At 46.3% G+C, this 20,843-nt stretch overlaps 1 protein-coding gene across 1 annotated transcript in view; it reads right to left on the reverse strand.

Moving 5' to 3' along the window:
* Nucleotides 1–20,843, reverse strand: part of ABCC4 (ATP binding cassette subfamily C member 4) — a 318,763-nt gene that overhangs the window by 254,969 nt on the left and 42,951 nt on the right. Inside the window, exon 2 of the mRNA XM_044284601.1 lies at nucleotides 8,842–8,952. Coding sequence (XP_044140536.1) covers nucleotides 8,842–8,952 — 111 coding nt within the window. The remainder of the gene's footprint in view (nucleotides 1–8,841; nucleotides 8,953–20,843) is intronic.

Genomic DNA, 20,843 nt, shown 5'->3' on the forward strand with positions numbered 1-20,843 from the left:
CCCATCACCCTCCTTCATGGTCAAATAGCCCTTACACAGCCTGGAGGTGTGTTTGGAGTCATTGTCCTGTTGAAAAATAAATGATGGTCCAACTAAACGCAAACCGGATGGAATGGCATGCCGCTGCAAGATGTTGTGGTAGCCATGCTGGTTCAGTATGCCTTCAATTTTGAATAAATCCCCAACAGTGTCACCAGCAAAGCACCCCCACACCATCACACCTCCTCCTCCATGCTTCACGGTGGGAATCAGGCATGTAGAGTTCATCCGTTCACCTTTTCAGCGCCATACAAAGACACGGTGGTTGGAACCAAAGATCTCAAATTTGGACTCATCAGACCAAAGAACAGATTTCCACTGGTCTAATGTCCATTCCTTGTGTTCTTTAGCCCAAACAAGTCTCTTCTGCTTGTTGCCTGTCCTTAGCAGTGGTTTCCTAGCAGATAGTCTACCATGAAGGCCTGATTCACAGTCTCCTCTTAACAGTTGTTCTAGAGATGTGTCTGCTGCTAGAACTCTGTGTGGCATTGGCCTGGTCTCTAATCTGAGCTGCTGTTAACCTGCGATTTCTGAGGCTGGTGACTCGGATGAACTTATCCTCCGCAGCAGAGGTGACTCTTGGTCTTCCTTTCCTGGGGCGGTCCGCATGTGAGACAGTTTCTTTGTAGCACTTGATGGTTTTTGTGACTGCACTTGGGGACACTTTCAAAGTTTTCCCAATTTTTCGGACTGACTGACCTTCATTTCTTAAAGTAATGATGGCCACTCGTTTTTCTTTACTTAGCTGTGTATCCACCAGACTTCTCCACAACGCAACTGATGGTCCCAACCCCATTTATAAGGCAAGAAATCCCACTTATTAAACCTGACAGGGCACACCTGTGAAGTGAAAACCATTTCAGGTGACTAACTCTTGAAGCTCATCAAGAGAATGGCAAGAGGGTGCAAAGCAGTAATCAAAGCAAAACGTGGCTACTTTGAAGAATCTAGAATATGACATATTTTCAGTTGTTTCACACTTTTTTGTTATGTATATAATTCCACATGTGTTAATTCATAGTTTTGATGCCTTCAGTGTGAATCTACAATTTTCATAGTCATGCAAATAAAGAAAACTCTTTGAATGAGAAGGTGTGTCCAAACTTTTGGTCTGTACTGTATGTAAGTGTGTATGACCGCTAAAAGAATCCACACCATCACATTTACAATCACAAGATTTTGCACAGCCGCCTTCTATGACTCTGTGAACGTCACATAGATGTTTTAAGTGGAAATTTTCATCCCGGCACTTTCTAATTATTTGCCAAAAAATATGCTTAGTAACCTAACCACCAAACTACAGGAGCCATTGGCTGTTGTGGCTGTTAGCCTGGATATTCATCAGGTTGCATATAGCAACCAATCACAGCTCAGCTTCTATTTTGCTACAGATCATTAATATGAGCTCTGATTGGTTGCTATAGGCAACGAAGGACATTCTTAGTTTAAGACAGCTTATGTGCGAGTTAATATCATTTTGATTGCAATGCTTAGCCAACGTTGTTGTAGAGGCTGATGTAACTCACATGACCTTAAACGTTTAACTGCCATTTCACTACCAAAATTTAAATTCCTAACATATGTGATGCTGAACGGAAGATATTCATGAAGCCTTATTTTTCTCTATTTCAGCATCTTCCTAAGATGGCCTCTGCTGCACTTCCTGTGGTGATATTTGCCCTGTCCTTGAGGCTATCCTGTACTTTCCTCACTTCCCATAACCCCTTGCTCTCCTCACATGAACTAGCAGGACCAATCAGAATGCAGCTAACTTCACCACTACCCCAGAGCAGTGTGTATCCTCTCATGTACAGCTAACCAGTACATAGTCACATTAAAAGATTAGGTACCATTTTGCGGTGTAAATATTTAGTGTGTTAAATCACTTTTGTTTTATTTTAAGGGGGAAAGACCCCCAAAAAACAGCAATTTTTACATAATTTTGTGGCTTTTTTTATGGCGTTCACGGTGTGGTAAAAATAAATAACGCAAGTTCAATATCTGGGTCACTACAATGATTATCATGTCACATTTCTATATATTTTTTCTCTCCTTCTGCTCCCTCATTATCCTCCACATTGACAGGGGGGGCAGCTGCTCATATCTCTGGTTTGGTACTAGCTAGAGATATGTATATGTTGTTTTATGTATATGCTTTGTATAGTTTGAAAGTTGACATTCCAAGCTTTCAGACAATACCAGAATGCCAGCAATATGTTCAGTACAAGGGAAGATATCCCTGATAGAAATCGGGATGCAGTGAATGCAGCTGAAAGTGAAAGTAAAAGCAGGTTTTACCTGTAATTATTCCAGACTCAATTTCTAACAGTGATTTCTCCTCTGTTGCTTGGCCTTTAGCTGTAGGTCTGTTTGGAATGTCAGCTTTAAAACAAGACCAGTTGCATATTTCTAGATACTACCATTTAGGAGATATCACCATCTAAAGCAGCCCTCCCCCTCCACTTTCTGCCCAAGCCCAGGCACCCAGGCCTGTGCTCCTCCTCCCAGTGCCCGAGCCCAGGCACCCAGGCCTGTGCTCCTCCTCCCAGTGCCCGAGCCCAGGCACCCAGGCCTGTGCTCCTCCTCCCAGTGCCCGAGCCCAGGCACCCAGGCCTGTGCTCCTCCTCCCAGTGCCCGAGCCCAGGCACCCAGGCCTGTGCTCCTCCTCCCAGTGCCCGAGCCCAGGCACCCAGGCCTGTGCTCCTCCTCCCAGTGCCCGAGCCCAGGCACCCAGGCCTGTGCTCCTCCTCCCAGTGCCCGAGCCCAGGCACCCAGGCCTGTGCTCCTCCTCCCAGTGCCAGAGCCCAGGCACCCAGGCCTGTGCTCCTCCTCCCAGTGCCAGAGCCCAGGCACCCAGGCCTGTGCTCCTCCTCCCAGTGCCAGAGCCCAGGCACCCAGGCCTGTGCTCCTCCTCCCAGTGCCAGAGCCCAGGCACCCAGGCCTGTGCTCCTCCTCCCAGTGCCAGAGCCCAGGCACCCAGGCCTGTGCTCCTCCTCCCAGTGCCAGAGCCCAGGCACCCAGGCCTGTGCTCCTCCTCCCAGTGCCAGAGCCCAGGCACCCAGGCCTGTGCTCCTCCTCCCAGTGCCAGAGCCCAGGCACCCAGGCCTGTGCTCCTCCTCCTCCTCCCAGTGCCCAAGCCCAGGCACCCAGGCCTGTGCTCCTCCTCCTCCTCCCAGTGCCCAAGCCCAGGCACCCAGGCCTGTGCTCCTTCTCCCAGTGCCCAAGCTCAGGCACCCAGGCCTGTGCTCCTCCTCCTCCTCCCAGTGCCCAAGCCCAGGCACCCAGGCCTGTGCTCCTCCTCCTCCTCCCAGTGCCCAAGCCCAGGCACCCAGGCCTGTGCTCCTCCTCCTCCTCCCAGTGCCCAAGCCCAGGCACCCAGGCCTGTGCTCCTCCTCCTCCTCCCAGTGCCCAAGCCCAGGCACCCAGGCCTGTGCTCCTCCTCCTCCTCCCAGTGCCCAAGCCCAGGCACCCAGGCCTGTGCTCCTCCTCCTCCTCCCAGTGCCCAAGCCCAGGCACCCAGGCCTGTGCTCCTCCTCCTCCTCCCAGTGCCCAAGCCCAGGCACCCAGGCCTGTGCTCCTCCTCCTCCTCCCAGTGCCCAAGCCCAGGCACCCAGGCCTGTGCTCCTCCTCCCAGTGCCCAAGCCCAGGCACCCAGGCCTGTGCTCCTCCTCCCAGTGCCCAAGCCCAGGCACCCAGGCCTGTGCTCCTCCTCCCAGTGCTCTCCCCAGGCACTCAGGCCTGTGCTCCTCCTCCCAGTGCTCTCCCCAGGCACTCAGGCCTGTGCTCCTCCTCCCAGTGCTCTCCCCAGGCACTCAGGCCTGTGCTCCTCCTCCCAGTGCTCTCCCCAGGCACTCAGGCCTGTGCTCCTCCTCCCAGTGCTCTCCCCAGGCACTCAGGCCTGTGCTCCTCCTCCCAGTGCCCAAGCCCAGGCACCCAGGCCTGTGCTCCTCCTCCCAGTGCCCAAGCCCAGGCACCCAGGCCTGTGCTGCTCCTCCCAGTGCCCGAGCCCAGGCACCCAGGCCTGTGCTCCTCCTCCCAGTGCCCGAGCCCAGGCACCCAGGCCTGTGCTCTTCCTCCCAGTGCCCGAGCCCAGGCACCCAGGCCTGTGCTCTTCCTCCCAGTGCCCGAGCCCAGGCACCCAGGCCTGTGCTCTTCCTCCCAGTGCCCGAGCCCAGGCACCCAGGCCTGTGCTCTTCCTCCCAGTGCCCGAGCCCAGGCACCCAGGCCTGTGCTCCTCCTCCCAGTGCCAGAGCCCAGGCACCCAGGCCTGTGCTCCTCCTCCCAGTGCCCAAGCTCAGGCACCCAGGGCTGTGCTCCTCCTCCCAGTGCCCAAGCCCAGGCACCCAGGGCTGTGCTCCTCCTCCCAGTGCCCAAGCCCAGGCACCCAGGGCTGTGCTCCTCCTCCCAGTGCTCTCCCCAGGCACTCAGGCCTGTGCTCCTCCTCCCAGTGCTCTCCCCAGGCACTCAGGCCTGTGCTCCTCCTCCCAGTGCTCTCCCCAGGCACTCAGGCCTGTGCTCCTCCTCCCAGTGCTCTCCCCAGGCACTCAGGCCTGTGCTCCTCCTCCCAGTGCTCTCCCCAGGCACTCAGGCCTGTGCTCCTCTTCCCAGTGCTCTCCCCAGGCACTCAGGCCTGTGCTCCTCCTCCCAGTGCTCTCCCCAGGCACTCAGGCCTGTGCTCCTCCTCCCAGTGCTCTCCTGTCTTGTTTATATCAGAGGAGACGGCTGCACATGACAAAGCTGTGGGAACAGGCTGCTCATTGTAAAAGTGACATACATTTCTGGGGGGGGGGCTGTGGTTACTGACACTTTTGGGGGGCTATTGTTACTGGCTAGTGAGGGCAGGCGGGATTAGCCTCAGGGTGAGGGTGGCGGCCATCTTAACTGAATAGTGAAATTGCAGTTTTATGCAGACTGGTTGCTCAGGGCTGAATCTAATTAAATATGGGGTAAGTCAGTCTAATAGTAACTGATTCTGGAATATCATGTTATTAGTAACTACATATACAAACCGGATTCCAAAAAGGTTGGGACACTAAACAAATTGTGAATAAAAACTGAATGCAATGATGTGGAGATGGCAAATGTCAATATTTTACTTGTAATAGAATGTAGATGACAGATCAAACGTTTAATCCGAGGAAATGTATCATTTTAAAGGAAAAATACATTGATTCAAAATTTCACGGTGTCAACAAATCCCAAAAAAGTTGGGACAAGTAGCAATAAGAGGCTGTAAAAAGTAAATTTGAGCATAACGAAGAGGTGGAAGACCAATTAACACTAATTAGGTCAATTGGCAACATGATTGGGTATAAAAATAGCTTCTCAGAGTGGCAGTGTCTCTCAGAAGCCAAGATGGGTAGAGGATCACCAATTCCCACAATGTTGCGCAGAAAGATAGTGGAGCAATATCAGAAAGGTGTTACCCAGCGAAAAATTGCAAAGACTTTGCATATCATCAGAAGATTCAGAGAATCTGGAACAATCTCTGTGCGTAAGGGTCAAGGCCGTAAAATCATACTGGATGCCCGTGATCTCCGGGCCCTTAAACGACACTGCACCACAAACAGGAATGCTACTGTAAAGGAAATCACAGAATGGGCTCAGGAATACTTCCAGAAACCATTGTCAGTGAACACTCTACAGTGCAAAGAAGAAGCCATTTCTAAGCAAGATCCACAAGCTCAGGTGTTTCACTGGGCCAGGGATCATTTAAAATGGTGTGGCAAAATGTTCTGTGGTCAGACGAGTCACGAATCGAAGTTCTTTTTGGAAATCTGGGACGCCATGTCATCCGGACCAAAGAGGACAAGGACAACCCAAGTTGTTATCAACGCTCAGTTCAGAAGCCTGCATCTCTGATGGTATGGGGTAGCATGAGTGTGTGTAGCATGGGCAGCTTGCATGTCTGGAAAGGCACCATCAATGCAGAAAACATATGCTCCCATCCAGACGTCATCTCTTTCAGGGAAGACCCTGCATTTTTCAACAAGATAATGCCAGACCACATTCTGCATCAATCACAACATCATGGCTGCGTAGGAGAAGGATCCGGGTACTGAAATGGCCAGTCTGCAGTCCAGATCTTTCACCTATAGAGAACATTTGGCGCATCATAAAGAGGAAGGTGCAACAAAGAAGGTCCAAGACGATTGAACAGTTAGAGGCCTGTATTAGACAAGAATGGGAGAGCATTCTTATTTCTAAACTTGAGAAACTGGTCTCCTCGGTCCCCAGACGTCTGTTGAGTGTTGTAAGAAGAAGGTGGTGGAAATGGCCTTGTCCCAACTTTTTGGGGATTTGTTGACACCATGAAATTCTGATTCAACATATTTTTCCCTTAAAATTGTACATTTTCTCAGTTTAAACTTTTGTTCCGTGATTTATGTTCTATGCTGAATAAAATATTAGAAGTTGGCACCTCCACATCATTGCATTCAGTTTTTATTCACGATTTGTATAGTGTCCCAACTTTTTTGGAATCCGGTTTGTATGAAAATTGAAATTAGGGTCTAAATGTGACAGTTATCCTTTAAGGGAGCAGAGTGCTGTGAAGTTGACAGTTAAGGGGGCTGGCCACAGTTAAGGGGGCAGTTTGCTATGGAGGTCAGTGTTTAGGGGGAGGGGTGCTCTAGAGATCACTGTTAAGGTGTTGTGGAGGTCACATTTTGAGGGAACAGAGCGCTGTTGAATACACTAACGCATTCTCATTCAGTTTCTTTTTTTTGCAGACCGTATATGGAACCATTCATTTCAATGGGTCCGCAAAAAAGGGTACTCTGTGCATTTCATTTCCATTGCGCCAAAAAATAGAGCACGTCCTATTATTGTCCACATTACGGACAAGGACAGTACTGTTCTATTAGGGGCCAGCTGTTCCGTTCCGCAAAATATGGAATGAACACGAATGTCATCCGTATTTTTTGCGGATCAGTTTTTCGTGGACCGCCATTCCTTAACTGTGGAGGTCAATGTTAAGGGCGGAGTGCTGTAGAGGTCATCGTTAAATGGGTGGGGCGGGTCACAGTTAAAGGGAGTCTGTCACCACATTTTAGCATGTTAGACCGTTAAAATAGGGTTATGTGATCCAGCCAGAACATAAAAACGGTACCTTTGTGGTAGAAAACGGACTTTTCTTTTTGCCGAAAATGAAGTTATAAGATTATGTTCTGAGCCCTCTCAAGTGCCCAGGGCGGTCTCTCAATCCTCGGAGCCCCAGGCAGGCACCTCCTAAACGGCTCATAACCCCGCCCTCCGTGCGCCTCTGCCCGCCCGTTTACTCCCCTCCCCTGTCCTTTTCCACTGCCGCTGTGCGGTCCAAATCGTAGCGGGCGCATGCGCAGTAGGTATTGCGATGCCCTGCCAGGAGCGGGCATCGCATTGCGCATGCGCCCGCTACGATTTGGACCGCACAGCCGCAGTGGAAAAGGACAGTGGAGGGGAGTAAACGGGCGGGCAGGGGCGCACGGAGGGCGGGGTTATGAGCCGTTTAGGAGGTGCCTGCCTGGGGCTCCGAGGATTGAGAGACCCTGGGCACTTGAGAGGGCTCAGAACATAATCTTATAACTTCATTTTCGGCAAAAAGAAAAGTCCGTTTTCCACCACAAAGGTACAGTTTTTATGTTCTGGCTGGATCACATAACCCTATTTTAACGGTCTAACATGCTAAAATGTGGTGACAGACTCCCTTTAATGGGGCAGGGTGCTATGAAGGTCAACGTTAAGGGGTAGATCACTGTGGAGGGTCACTGTTAAGGGCACTTTCACACTTGCAGCAGAGTGATCCGGCAAGCAGTTCCGTCGACAGAACTGCCTGCCGAATCCAGCAATCTGCATGCAAACGGACAGCATTTGTAGACGGATCCAGATGCGGATCAGTCTCACAAATGCATTGCAAGAACGGATCCGTCTGTCCATTTGTCACACGGACAAACGTTTAAAAAAAAAAAATTGTTTCACATTTTTAACAGTCTGCGCATGCGCAGACCGGAAGGACGGCTCAAGCATTGTGGTATTTTTAATGCCGGATCAGGCACTAATACATTCTAATGTAAAAAATAAAAATAAATGCAGGATCCAGCATTCAGGCTAGTGTTCAGTTTTTTGGGCCGGAGATAAAACCGTAGCCGTTTCATCTCGGTCCTGATCAGTCAAAAAGACTAAACTAAACTGAAGACATCCTGATGCATCCTGAACGGATTGCTCTCAATTCAGAATGCATGGGGATAAAACTGATCAGTTCTTTTCAGGTATAGAGCCTCTAGGACGGAAATCTATGCTGGAAAAGAAAAACGCTAGTCTGAAAGTACCCCAAGGAGGCTGTGGAGGTCTTTGTTAGAGGGGGGTGCTGTGGAGGTCACATTTTAAGGGGTCAGGGTCAGTGTTAAGGGATGGACTGCTGCAGTGGTCACTGTTATGGGGGACACTTAACATCTTTTAACAGACACAAACATTAAATGAAATAGTGGAAATATACCCGTGCAAAGCCGAATCATCCTGCTAGTATGCATCTATATAATCAATCTGCTCAGCTCCTCCTGCTCTATAACATCCTGCCTTCAGCTCAAACACCAAGTTCAATATGACAGGTTTCCTTTAATGACTAGCAACTTTTGTTTTTTGCATCTCCGCAGCCATAACTTTTTTTTATTTTTTTCACTGACATCACTTTTATTTTTTGTACTGTTTGGGAGAACATATAAATTACAGTGTCCTTTATATAATTTTCTTGCTGTAGAAATATAAAAAGTAAATATTTTTTTAAATTAATAAAACTAGATAAGGATAATCAAAGCCCCTTACCGCTGAAGCTCCTCTCCAAGTCTCTCTGAGGTGTCTTCTGGGAGTACTTTGTACATGTCATCTTCTTCAAGTTTTTTTTTGTGACCAACAATAAACAACGAATTGAGCCAACTGGAAATAAAAAGAAAAATAATAATCCAAATATACTACAGTGAAATATGATATTTTATGGCAAAGTATTGTTATATTGAATTAAAGCAACTAAAAATCTGTGTTTTACCTTTGTTTTGAATTCACAAATATCAGCTCTATACACAAAATCCCGGTGACAGGTTCCCATTAAGGGGTTAGTCCAATTATCATTTTAATGATTGAATAAAATTGTTGTAGTTCTATGTTTTGCATTTTTACTAGTCCATGTATTGTCGGATATTGAGTGCCCCCTATTTTTCTAATCTATATTCTTATTTGTATGTATTAGGAGTTATAACTGTATACATAATTTTGTAAAAATAAAGAGGTATATTGGTATTATATAGCCAGCTAATTTATTATTATTTGAAATTTGGCATATAACCGACAGGAATGGAGTCAAACTCACTATAGTGGGATGCGTTTGGGAGAACACTGCTTTAGCGGAGAAAAATGTCCTGTAGGCAGGACTTCTCTCTACTATTTCTGATAAAATAACAGGATACCCCCCCAACTGGTTACCTCCCCTCTGTACCCTTACTGCAGACTGCTAGTAATTCATTCAAAACTTCTAGTAGAAATAATAAAAAGGAATGGCACAACATAGAGCCATAAGAATAGATGCTCCAGAATTGTTATCACATGGGGAACGTATGAAACTATTAAAAACAGACATGTAAGGAGTGGTGACAGGTCCTCTTTAAACCTTAAAAACAAAACCATATCATATCTTTCACATAAGCTATGAGCATTTCACACTTCTTGCGTTTTGACCTTAATGCAATTTTCCCAGAATCGACATTTAATCACTTATCCACAGGATCGATAAGGGTCTGATCATTGGAGACTCCACCACTGTGAAATCACCACTGTGACTTCCAAATCAAAAACGCAAGAACAGGGGTCCCAAGCAGTTTGAATGAGGTGATGTTTGGGCAGGTGTCCTACCGTTCCACTCACAATGCCTATGGAACCAGCAGGGATAGCTAAATACAGCATTTGTTAGTCCCACAGACAATGAAAGGAATGTCAGGCATATGCCCCAGATGCTGGTTGCCATGGGGGGGCACCAAGAAGCCACTTTGCCTAGGCCTTGTTCTGCTCTAGCGCTGGCCAATCGCAGCGCAGAGCTCACAGCCTGGGAGGTTATTTTCTCCCAGGCTGTGAGCTCTGCAATGCGATTGGCCAGCGCTACAGAAGAACAAGGGCAGATTCCGCCTACCATAACTTAGTGAGCGGAGATACCGGAGGGCATAGCAGGAGAACGGAGTGGCGCCCGGGGATAATAGTAAGTGCAGTGAGATTCCCAGGCGCCGTTCTCCATGTCTGTATTCTTAGTTCACAGTGTCATAATCTGTGAAAAGGTCCTAACCCATTCAGTCATAAAAGAAGTCTATGCTGGCCATAGACGTCTATTATGACAGAATGCACTACGGAATACCTCTTATAGGCTTCTGTGGTACATGCAGTCCTAGAATTCCGTTCTGGTCCATGGTAGCAGAATCCATAATGGGATTCTTAGATAACCCAAATCTTGTACACCGAACTTAAAAAACAAGTTTGCTCAACACTATCTGTGACTATTTAACTCCACATAAGTACTATATCCCAGTAGGGGGTCACACCTTTATGGCAAGATCTTGAGTACTTAGGCTTTATGGGGACTACAGTTACGCAGATAGTAGTAGAGCATAAAGCAGAACCACCAAGTACAGAGTGAGGATATCAATACTGAAAACACAATTTTTGACAAAATGTTCCAGGAAATTGTTAATTCACAAGTATTATTTTTATCTGAAACAAAGCAAGTATGATTTAGCCAAAACAGCACGAGATAAGACTGGATTATTACGTACATTGTTTTCATTCCAGATAAATGCCACAGAAAATCCTCTAAAAAGGACCTAGTAGATATCAAAGCACAAGAATGTTTCTAGTGACATTGGCCGCGCTTCTAACAGTACGTACCTGCATGCTGTCCTATTGTATGAGCAATAGATCTGTCACTGCAAGGAAGCAAGTCGTTTGGAAGGGAGTGCTATTAATTGTTCTTTGTTCATTCCCTAGAGAGTTTCTAGCCCGACGCTCCTATAACCTGAATGCCTCGTTACTACATAATTACAATTACCCTATTCTTTAGACTGTATCCTATCAGATGCAGCAGAAACAACTCCCCATCAAGGTCTGCAAATTAAAAAACGGGGGGAGGGGGGGGGGGATTTATCATGGAGGAGAATATTTGAAGTCAGTTTTGCTTGAGTCTGTGTTGGAGTACTTCATGTCACATTTGTCAAATGTCAGAGGTTGTTTGATTAATTTGGCAGGCCCTTAAACCTAACACTTCTGTCGAGAAAAGCTTTCCTACTCCACCCTCCTCCTGGAGTGAGCCTTTTTAGCGACTTTTTTAAAAAGTCGCAATGAGTAAACTCATTAACATAATTAACCACACCCACTATTCCAAGCAAGTTGGTACAAAAAAGTCACAAAAGCCCCATTTTGTGACTTTTTGACGTCAGTACTGGAGTGAAGGTACGATAAATCAGGGCCTGTATGTATTAAATAATATGCAAGACAAATGGTAAACTTAAAGATTAAAAAGACCACTCCATTACAAGTTCATTTAAAAAAAAGATGCTCAATTGCACACAATCTGCAGCAAAAATATATGCTAACTGCACTGCAAAATTGTAGAAACTTCAGGAAACTTTGCAACAGCTTTTTGGGGAACGAGCAGCAAGGATGCTTAAAATCATCAACTAGAACATATTTTTTTAGACAAACTGGGCTGCAAGCTGGCTCCTGCACATTAGTACTGGAGTCCTGTAACTTTAAATAGCAATCCAGGCACATTGGTTGCAGAAAAGTAACACACAGTTCACTAAAATCACTTTTGTCCTGTCCCTAGATAAAAACTATCAATTAAGGCCTCTTTCACACTTGCGTTGTCCGGATCCGGCGTGTACTCCACTTGCCGGAATTACACGCCGGATCCGGAAAAACGCAAGTGTACTGAAAGCATTTGAAGACGGATCAGTCTTCAAAATGCTTTTAGTGTTACTATGGCACCCAGGACGCTATTAAAGTCCTGGTTGCCATAGTAGGAGCGGGGAGTGGGGGAGCTGTATACTTACCGTCCGCGCGGCTCCCGGGGCGCTCCAGAATGACGTCAGAGCGCCCCATGCGCATGGATGACGTGCCATGCGATCACATCATCCATGCGCGTGGGGCGCCCCGACGTCACTCTGGAGCGCCCCGGGAGCCGCACGGACGGTAAGTATACTGCTCCCCCACTCCCCGCTACACTTTACCATGGCTGCCGGGACTTTAGCATCCCGGCAGGCATGGTAACCACTCTAAAAAAGCTAAACGTCGGATCCGGCAATGCGCCGAAACGACGTTTAGCTTAAGGCCGGATCCGGATCAATGCCTTTCAATGGGCATTCATTCCGGATCCGGCCTTGCGGCAAGTCTTCCGGATTTTTGGCCGGAGCAAAAAGCGCAGCATGCTGCGGTATTTTCTCCGGCCAAAAAACGTTCCGTTCCGGAACTGAAGACATCCTGATTCATCCTGAACGGATTTCACTCCATTCAGAATGCATTAGGATAAAACTGATCAGGATTCTTCTGGCATAGAGCCCCGACGACGGAACTCTATGCCGGAAGAAAAGAACGCAAGTGTGAAAGAGCCCTAAATCAATCTAAATCCATCATTTCCTAAAAGACCCTGACCCTGCTGAATAGGTTGGGTGTCCAAAGGTAACTGTCTTTTTTGCTTTGTGCAGCAGACACAGTGTTCAAGCTCAGAATAACCATTTCCTTTTCTGGGATCATCGTGCCTATGACATGTCTATAATTCAGGGGCGTAGCGTGGGGGAGGGGGGGCGTTGCCCCAGGCTCCACACTGCAGGGGGGCGCCGTCCGCTGGGCTGGCACACGTTAAATCGCCAACGCTGTGTTTTTTTGGGTTTTTTTTTTTTGCACACAGCGCCCGGCTGCAGAGCAGAGTGAGGAGGCGAGGGGGCGGGGCATGCACGGCAGTTCCCGATAGGCTCCGCCCACCTTCCAGGCAGGAAAGACAGTGCAGACTACAGAGCCAGGAGCCGGAGCAAGAAGAAGCAGAAGATGGCTGCAGCTGAATCAGTAGTAGACTGTAGTCCAGCCTAGAGACAGTGATTCAAGCGACCCTGAGACAGAGTGAGTGACAGTCCGTGTCACTGTCCCAGAGTCCCAAAGTCCCATCCCGAGTGTGGAATTAGGTCAGTAGTGACTAGTGTACTGTGTTGGCATGGGCTGAGGGAAGGCAGGCTTTAGGGGTAATATATGATAATATGAGTTAAGTGCCACTGTGCCAGTCAGTGTCATGAGAGCCAGGCCAAGGCTGCCAAGCAGATGGCACATGGCACTGCAGTCAGAGTGCTGGTGAAGGATGACCAGGGACACAGACAGTACTGCCTCTCTGGGATGCCATCTGCCCATCTCTGCTGTCCATATACCAGGCCTACCCTGGAATATGGACAGCAGAGATGGGCAGATGGCATCCTCTGGGCAGTACTGTCTCTGGTCATCCTTCACCAGCACCCCGACTGCCACGGTCCTGCTTGGCCTGGCTCTCATGGCACTTCACTGCCTGGTGCTCGGCTATCAGCGCTGAGTGACAGTCACACTGCGACACTGACAGTCACTCAGTGCTGATAGCCAAGCACCAGGCAGTGATGTGCCATGAGAGCCAGGCCAAGCAGGACCGTGGCAGTCAGGGTGCTGGTGAAGGAAGACCAGAGAGACAGTACTGCCCAGAGGATGCCATCTGCCCATCTCTGCTGTCCATATACCAGGTCTATCAGCATTACCCCTTGAAATACCACCTGCCCGCCTGGTCACCCCACCTAACACTCAGGGAGACAAGTGACTCAGACTGTTAGGTGTGGGGTGACCAGGCGGTATTTGAAGGGGCAATACTGGTAGGCCTGGTATATGGACAGGAGAGATTGGCAGATGGCATCCTCTGGGGGTTGTATCTTACATGTGACTGTATGCTGGAGGAGCTGAAGGGAGAGTGATGTATTTTACATGGGTCTGTATTCTGGAGGGGCTGAAGGCAAGGCAGTGATGTATCTTACATGGTACTGTATGCTGGAGGAGCTGAAGGGGGAAGTGATATATTTTACATGGGACTGTTTGCAAGAAGGACTGAAGGCAGGGGGAGTGATGTAACTTACACGGGACTGTATGCTGGAGGAGCTGAAGGGGGCCATAATTATTACTATAATACTACAGAGGGGGCCATTATATATTATAATTATACAGAGAGCATTATACTTATGGGCACTACGAGGGAAGGGGATGTCTGTTACTGTCATGACGGTCCTATCTCCGAATGAAGACGTTGAGGAAAGTCTATATCACAGGTATAGTGCGGTATTCTACTGTATATTTCATAGCAATGTATGTTATGTCCATCCAAATATCTGGGGGGGGGTAGAGAATATAGAATTTGTCCCACACTGCCCCAGACAAAGAAAGAAGAGAAAAAAAAAAAAGAGAAAGAGAAAAAAAGAGAAAGAGAAAAAAAAGAGAAAAAAAGAGAAAAAAAAAAGAGAAAGAGAAAAAAGAGAAAGAGAAAAAAAGAGAAAGTCACAGGTTGGGGGGCGCAATACTTCGCTTGCCCCAGGTGCTGGCTACACCACTGGTCTATATTGGCCCTTCTGATTGGCTAAGGCTAACTAAAATGTGACCCTCCATCTATATATCTATATCTTTTGTGCCCTGCTGTTTTCACTACTATACGGTGATGTGTAAAGTGGCAGATGCCATTTTGAGCAATTCATACAAATTTAATCTCAAAAACGTTGGCTTCATTCAGAAGACAAATTTTGGGAAAATTCCAAATAAATTTCATTCAGTTAGCATCTATTCGCTCATCTCTGGAGATGTATATTGCGATAACACCACTTTTGATAAATGTAGGTTGGTGTATTACTTTTGTCCAAAGCGTTCCTTCAAGTAAGTGCCTTTTCATCTTTGCCATATAAAAAAGGCCAATTTATCAATTCTTAAAAGGGGTTGTCCGGGTTCAGAGCTTAACAGGGCCTTCCTGATATGAGCATCAGAACATTTCAAGCTCCAATGCTCTCCTTTGCCATTCGCTGTACAGGGCAAGGGCTGTTTGTTTAGGTTTTTAACACTAGACATAGGCTTCTGCCTAGCAGTGTTTCTGGTGACATCACCAGCACTGTTGGGCGGGTTTTAGCACTGCCCTAGCTGTTTTATGGACTAGGGTAGCGCTAAAGCCCGCTCATTAGTGCCAGTGACGTCACCAGGGTCACTACTACGCGAAAGCCTCTGTCTAGCTTTCCCACGGAGAGCCCGGCACGTCACTGGCTCTCTTAAAAAAGCCCCTTTGCTTGGTTTTAACTTCCCTGGAGGGATATCTGGCTTTCACTGTGTTGAAGATCCATAACTGGGGCTCCATAGTAATTTTACAACTTACCATTTCCCAGGGAGCTTTGCACTTTTGATTGCTGTGTTGAGACTCAAACGAGGCTCCGCAGTATTTTTTGTAGCTGGTCTCCCCAAGACCAGCTATTGTTTTGTTTGTATATGAACTCAGGACATTCACAAGCAATATAGATATGTTTTTGACAGTTGCCAAGCTAACAACCATCTTGAATCCATGAAATGCAACAGGTAGGAAATAATAAACTCCTCACAACATCTAGATTTAGTATGAAAGCACTATTCCCAGATGGCGAACTTGAGGGAAACTGTGATCCACAAACATATTTTGGAGGATAGAATTTCAGGCGTGTGAATGGATTAGCCCAGGTCTGACCTTTTAATACGTTTCCAGCTGGTTACTTAAAATTAGATTTTAGTAAAGGTATCCTGACAGAAATCTGGTGCATTTGCAATGGTCAATCTGCCCCTTTGTTTAAACAGGTTAGGAGGGAGGAAAGAGTTAATTGCCCTTACCGGTAATTGGATTTTCCAATAGCCTCCACAACGGCACTGACAGGACAGAAAACAATATAGAAGCTCAAGCTTTAAAAAGGGCCCCTTTACCGAAAACCATAAAAAAAGAGTACACGGTAGTGATGGAAGAAAAAAAAAAAAATATATTAAAAAATTATATTAATTCAACCAGAATACAAGAAATGAACATAGTATTATAAATCCATGAGAGAGAAAAAAAAAAAAAAAAGTGCTGTTGTGGAGGCTACTGGAAAATCCAATATCCAGTAAGAGTAATTAACTCTTTTCCCCGCCAATGGCACTGACAGGAGGATTAACAGAGGAACTAATTTGGGTGGGACTACTGCAGAAAGAATTCTGCACCCAAAATGACAAATCCGGGTTATGGATGACAACTAACAAAAAAAGTCATTGGGTTTGCCCAAATAGCTGCTCTGCAGATCTGTTCAACCGAGATAGCAGCATTTTCTCCACAAGAAGTCATCACTGCCCGTGTCGAGTGGGCCTAGAGACCCTTCGGAGGATCTAGGTTCTTTTGACCATAACCAGAAGAAAATAGTCTGTTTTATCCATCCTGTGATGGTAGCCGTGCTGGCTGCTCGACCCCTATTGGGCCCCTGAAATTGGAGAAGATGGTCCGATTTTCTTATTTGTTCATAGATTTTTAGATAAGTGAGCACACAACGTCTCACATCCAGTTTATGGAATTTCCTTTCTAGATCTGTTAAAGGTAATGGGCAGAAGGATGGTAAAGCAATTTCCTGACTACAGTGAAATCTGGATACAACCTTCGGAAGAAAGGACAGACAATGCTTTAAGATTATCCTGTTGTCCAGGATCCTGAGATATGGAGGACTGAAAGAAGGCCTATATTTCCCCCACTCTTCTTACTGTTATTATAGCTAGAAGGACTGTGGTTTTTAAAGTCAGGAGCTTGAGGGAAAATGTCTTCAATGGGCTCAAACGGAGCATCCATCAGTACAGCAATTAGCAAGTTCAAGTCACAAGGTGTGATGGTAGAGCATATTCTGGGGGAATTTCTGATTGCTCCCTTGAAGAATTGCTTGATCAGAGGCTGATCAGATAACTTAGCATCCAGAAAAACTGCTAAGGCAGAGACCTGTACTGTAAGAGTGGATGGTTTGAGGTCTTTGTCCAAACCTGCTTGCAGGATATCCAGAATAATAGTGATATCTTCAAGAGAATTCTGCTGGATCTTGTCACTGGTAAACGAGAGGAAGACTTTCCACGTTCTAAGGTAGATTTTAGAAGTTATAACTTTCCTGCTTTTTAATAAAGTGGAGATTACAGGGTCAGAGAGCCACTTCTTCAGAGTTTTGCGGTCAATCTCCAGGCTGTCAACTTTAGTTGAGAGACCCCAGATGGAGTACCGGCCCCTGCCTGGAAACACCGGAAGAGTCCAGGATATTCCCACTGACCGGTTGAGCAGGAGTGGAACCAAGCCCTTTTGGGCTAAAAGTGAGTGATCATGATAACTTGCACCCTCTTCTGCCACTTTCATCAGGGTTCTTGGAATTAGGCTGAACAGGGGGGGGGGGGGTGATGCATACAACAGACCCTTTGGCCAAGGGCAGGATAGGTTGTTTAATATATCTGGACCATCCAGGGGAGACAAGGAACAAAACCTTTCTACCTTCCTGTTTATCCGATTTGTAAATAAATCTAGGATTGAAACTCCCCATTTTTCTGCAATTTGAAGAAAAATGCTGGAGTCTAGAGCCCATTCTCTCTCTTTTAGAGTTTTCATGCTGAGGAAATAGGCCACCACATTGCTTCTTCCTCTCAGATGTACTGCTGTTAGGGAGGATAGGGGTCTTTCTGCCCAAAAGGAAAAAATTTCTCTTGTTGCCGTTGCCAGAGATTTGCTCTGGGTACCTCCTTGCCTGTTTTAAGTAAGCAACTGTCGTATTGTCTGAAAGGATTTTGATATGACCGAGAGATGTGCTTGAGTGTAGAGCTAAAAGAACTGTGTGAACCGCCCTGATTTCTCTTAGATTTGACGAGGCATTTGACATGAAATAGTTCCAGATTCCTTGAATTATTAAGTCTCCTGCATGACACCCCCCCCCCCCCCCCAAGCTCGACTGCAGGCTTCTGTAGTAACCACCAGTTGATTTTCTTGACGCCAGTAGACTCCTGTTTGAAGATTCCTTCTTATTTTACACCAGGCTAGGGAGTGCTCTACATACAGTGGAATAGATACCTTCTTGTCTTGAACTTTTGTTGTCATCCCAAGATGCCAGAAGGAAGGCCTGCAGAATTCTGGTGCGACTCTGTGCCCACCTGACTGCAGGGATCGAAGAAATTAGAATCCCTAAGACTCATGACATGATGAGCTTTTTAGTCCGCAAAATTGATTTACCTTCTGTTGAAGGGTTAACTGCTTTTCTTCTGGGAGAATGGACATTCGTAAACGAGAGTTGAGTAGAACCCCTAAAAAGTCTACTTGCTGCGCTGGAATGAGGTTGGATTTTTTAAGATTTATTATCCACCCGAGGTTTGAGAAGGTTGTCTGAACAAGGCTTAGATGTACTAAAAAGATGATTTTTTGATTCGGTTGAGATCAGAAAAATCGTCTAAGTAAGGGATAATAAGGAGGCCCTGCAGATGGAGATGACTAGTTCTTTACTGCAATTACCTTCGTGAAAATTCTCAGAGACGATGATGGGCCAAAATGAAGAGCTTGAAACTGACAAAAAGGCGACCTTCCATAAATTATGCTATTCTGAGAAACTTTTGATGGTCTTTAAATATGGGTACATGATAGTATGCATCCAACAAATCTATTGTTGCCATGTAAAAGTCTTGAGGAAGCAGATTTATAGTTGATTTAATGGTCTCCATCTTGAATTTTTTGTAAGACAGGCATTTGTTCAGATATTTCAGCTTTATAATAAGTCTGAAAGACCCTTTTTTTTTTTTTTGGGGGGGGGGGGGGGGTCCTTATCAAAAGAAACTGGAGAATAAAACCTCAGCTGTTGCTGGTTTTCTGGAACTGGGAGCAGGACCTCTTTTTCAATTAAACTGGTTAGCTCTGGTTCTAGGGATAACTTCTTTTCTGTTCAAAGGCTTGTTGACAATGTAGTTAGTTGTCTGGTGGGTAGGCATCAAACTCTACCTTGAAACCTTTTTGAATGGCAGCAAGTACCCAAGGGAAGGTTCCAATAAATACCAATCCTGGAACAAATTTTTTTTTAGTCTTGCTCCAACCTAACCTCTGGCGTCATTGAGTGGCTTTTGAGGTGATGTCAGGATTGAAGAGGAATCTCCTATTCCTTCCTCTTGAAGATTGTCATCTTCCTGAGCTTTCTTTTGATCTGTTCTAAGTTTTTTCTGACTGCGAAAGGAGCGTCTCAGATGGAAGTATTTAGGGTCACTAGGGAAACCTTTTTTCTTATGGGATTCTTGGTCCAAAATGTCATCCAATACGGACCAAAAAAGCCCATCGACTTCACATGGGATTGAACATGGACTTTTTTTTTTTTTTAACCTGCATCACCTGACCAAGAACGGAGCCATATGGCCCTGCAGGTGGCGTTAGAGACAGCGTCTGATCTTGCTGATAGCCTCACTAAATCTGCCGAGGTGTCTGCTAGAAAATTTAAAGGCTTGTTTAAGCATTGGCAATGAAGCTAGGGTTTCTTCCCCTGGGGTACCTGCCACCACATGATCTTCTAGCTGGCTGAGCCATACCGACAGAGATCTAGCGGTACACGTAGATAAAATGCTCCACCTCAGCCATATTTGTCTCCATGGCCTTTTTGAGCAAGTTTTCAAATTTTTTTTATCCATTGGGTCACGAAATAACCTCATGTCCTTAAACGGGAGGGAGGATTTCTTAGAAATTCGTGACACTGGCGCATCAATTTTTGGAGTCTTATCCCAAAGATTTGAGCCAGAGTCCGAAAGTGTATATTTTCTCTTCAAAGTGTTTGTAGGAGCAGCTCTTTTTTCAGGGTCTTTCCATTCTTTAGATATTCAAGCTTTTATATTATTATGGATCGGAAAGACACGTCTCTCCCCAAGACCCTGAAACAATTGATCCTGAATGGAGCGACTTTCTTTAGACTCCTCCAGGTGCATAGTAGTGCTTATTGTTTTCAAGAGACTTTCTGTATCTTCAGGGAGAAACAATAGTCTACCCTGCCAGTCTTCAGATGAATCAAAGTCTACATTAAAAGCAATCTTCCCTTCATCCAACTCCAACACTATTGGGAGTTTTGCGGAGAAGAGGGAGGTAACCTAGACTCCATTGCTGCATTGACCTCTTCACGTATCATACTCCGCATGGGAGTCTAAGAAAACCGGAATTAGACTTACCGGTAATTCAGTTTCCATGAAATCACCATGACGGCCACAAGGAGATTGACCCATGACCTCTGTGGGGGCAGGAAACAGAAGAGGTTAAATTGCCCCCTCCCACCACCACACCTCAGTGTTCCAAAGATATAAAGTGCCAGAAGTGTATTAGTATTTCCCAGTATTACATCATACCAGAAAAATACCGGTGAAAAAACTTCAAACAAAAGAAGGGGAGGGAATATATGGGCCGTCATGGTGATTTCATGGAAACTGAATTACCGGTAAGTCTAATTCCGGTTTTCCCATATCACCACCATGACGGCCACGTGGAGAGTTATAAAATTATTTCTTATGGGTGGGGGCAACCGCTTGAAGAACTTTCCGACCAAAGGAGAGGCCAGAGGTTCCAGATAAATCTAAGCGGTAATGTTTCACAAATGTGTGAATACTAGACCAGGAGGCGGCCCTGCATATATCATCCAGGGAGGCCCCTGCTCTATCAGCAAAAGTAGAATGTGCCCTAATATTGGAAGGAGGATCCAGATTTTGGATTCTTATAGCAAAGGGTAATGGTGTCC

Source organism: Bufo gargarizans, chromosome 3 (assembly GCF_014858855.1).
Source record: "Bufo gargarizans isolate SCDJY-AF-19 chromosome 3, ASM1485885v1, whole genome shotgun sequence".
Taxonomy (NCBI): Eukaryota; Metazoa; Chordata; class Amphibia; order Anura; family Bufonidae; genus Bufo; species Bufo gargarizans.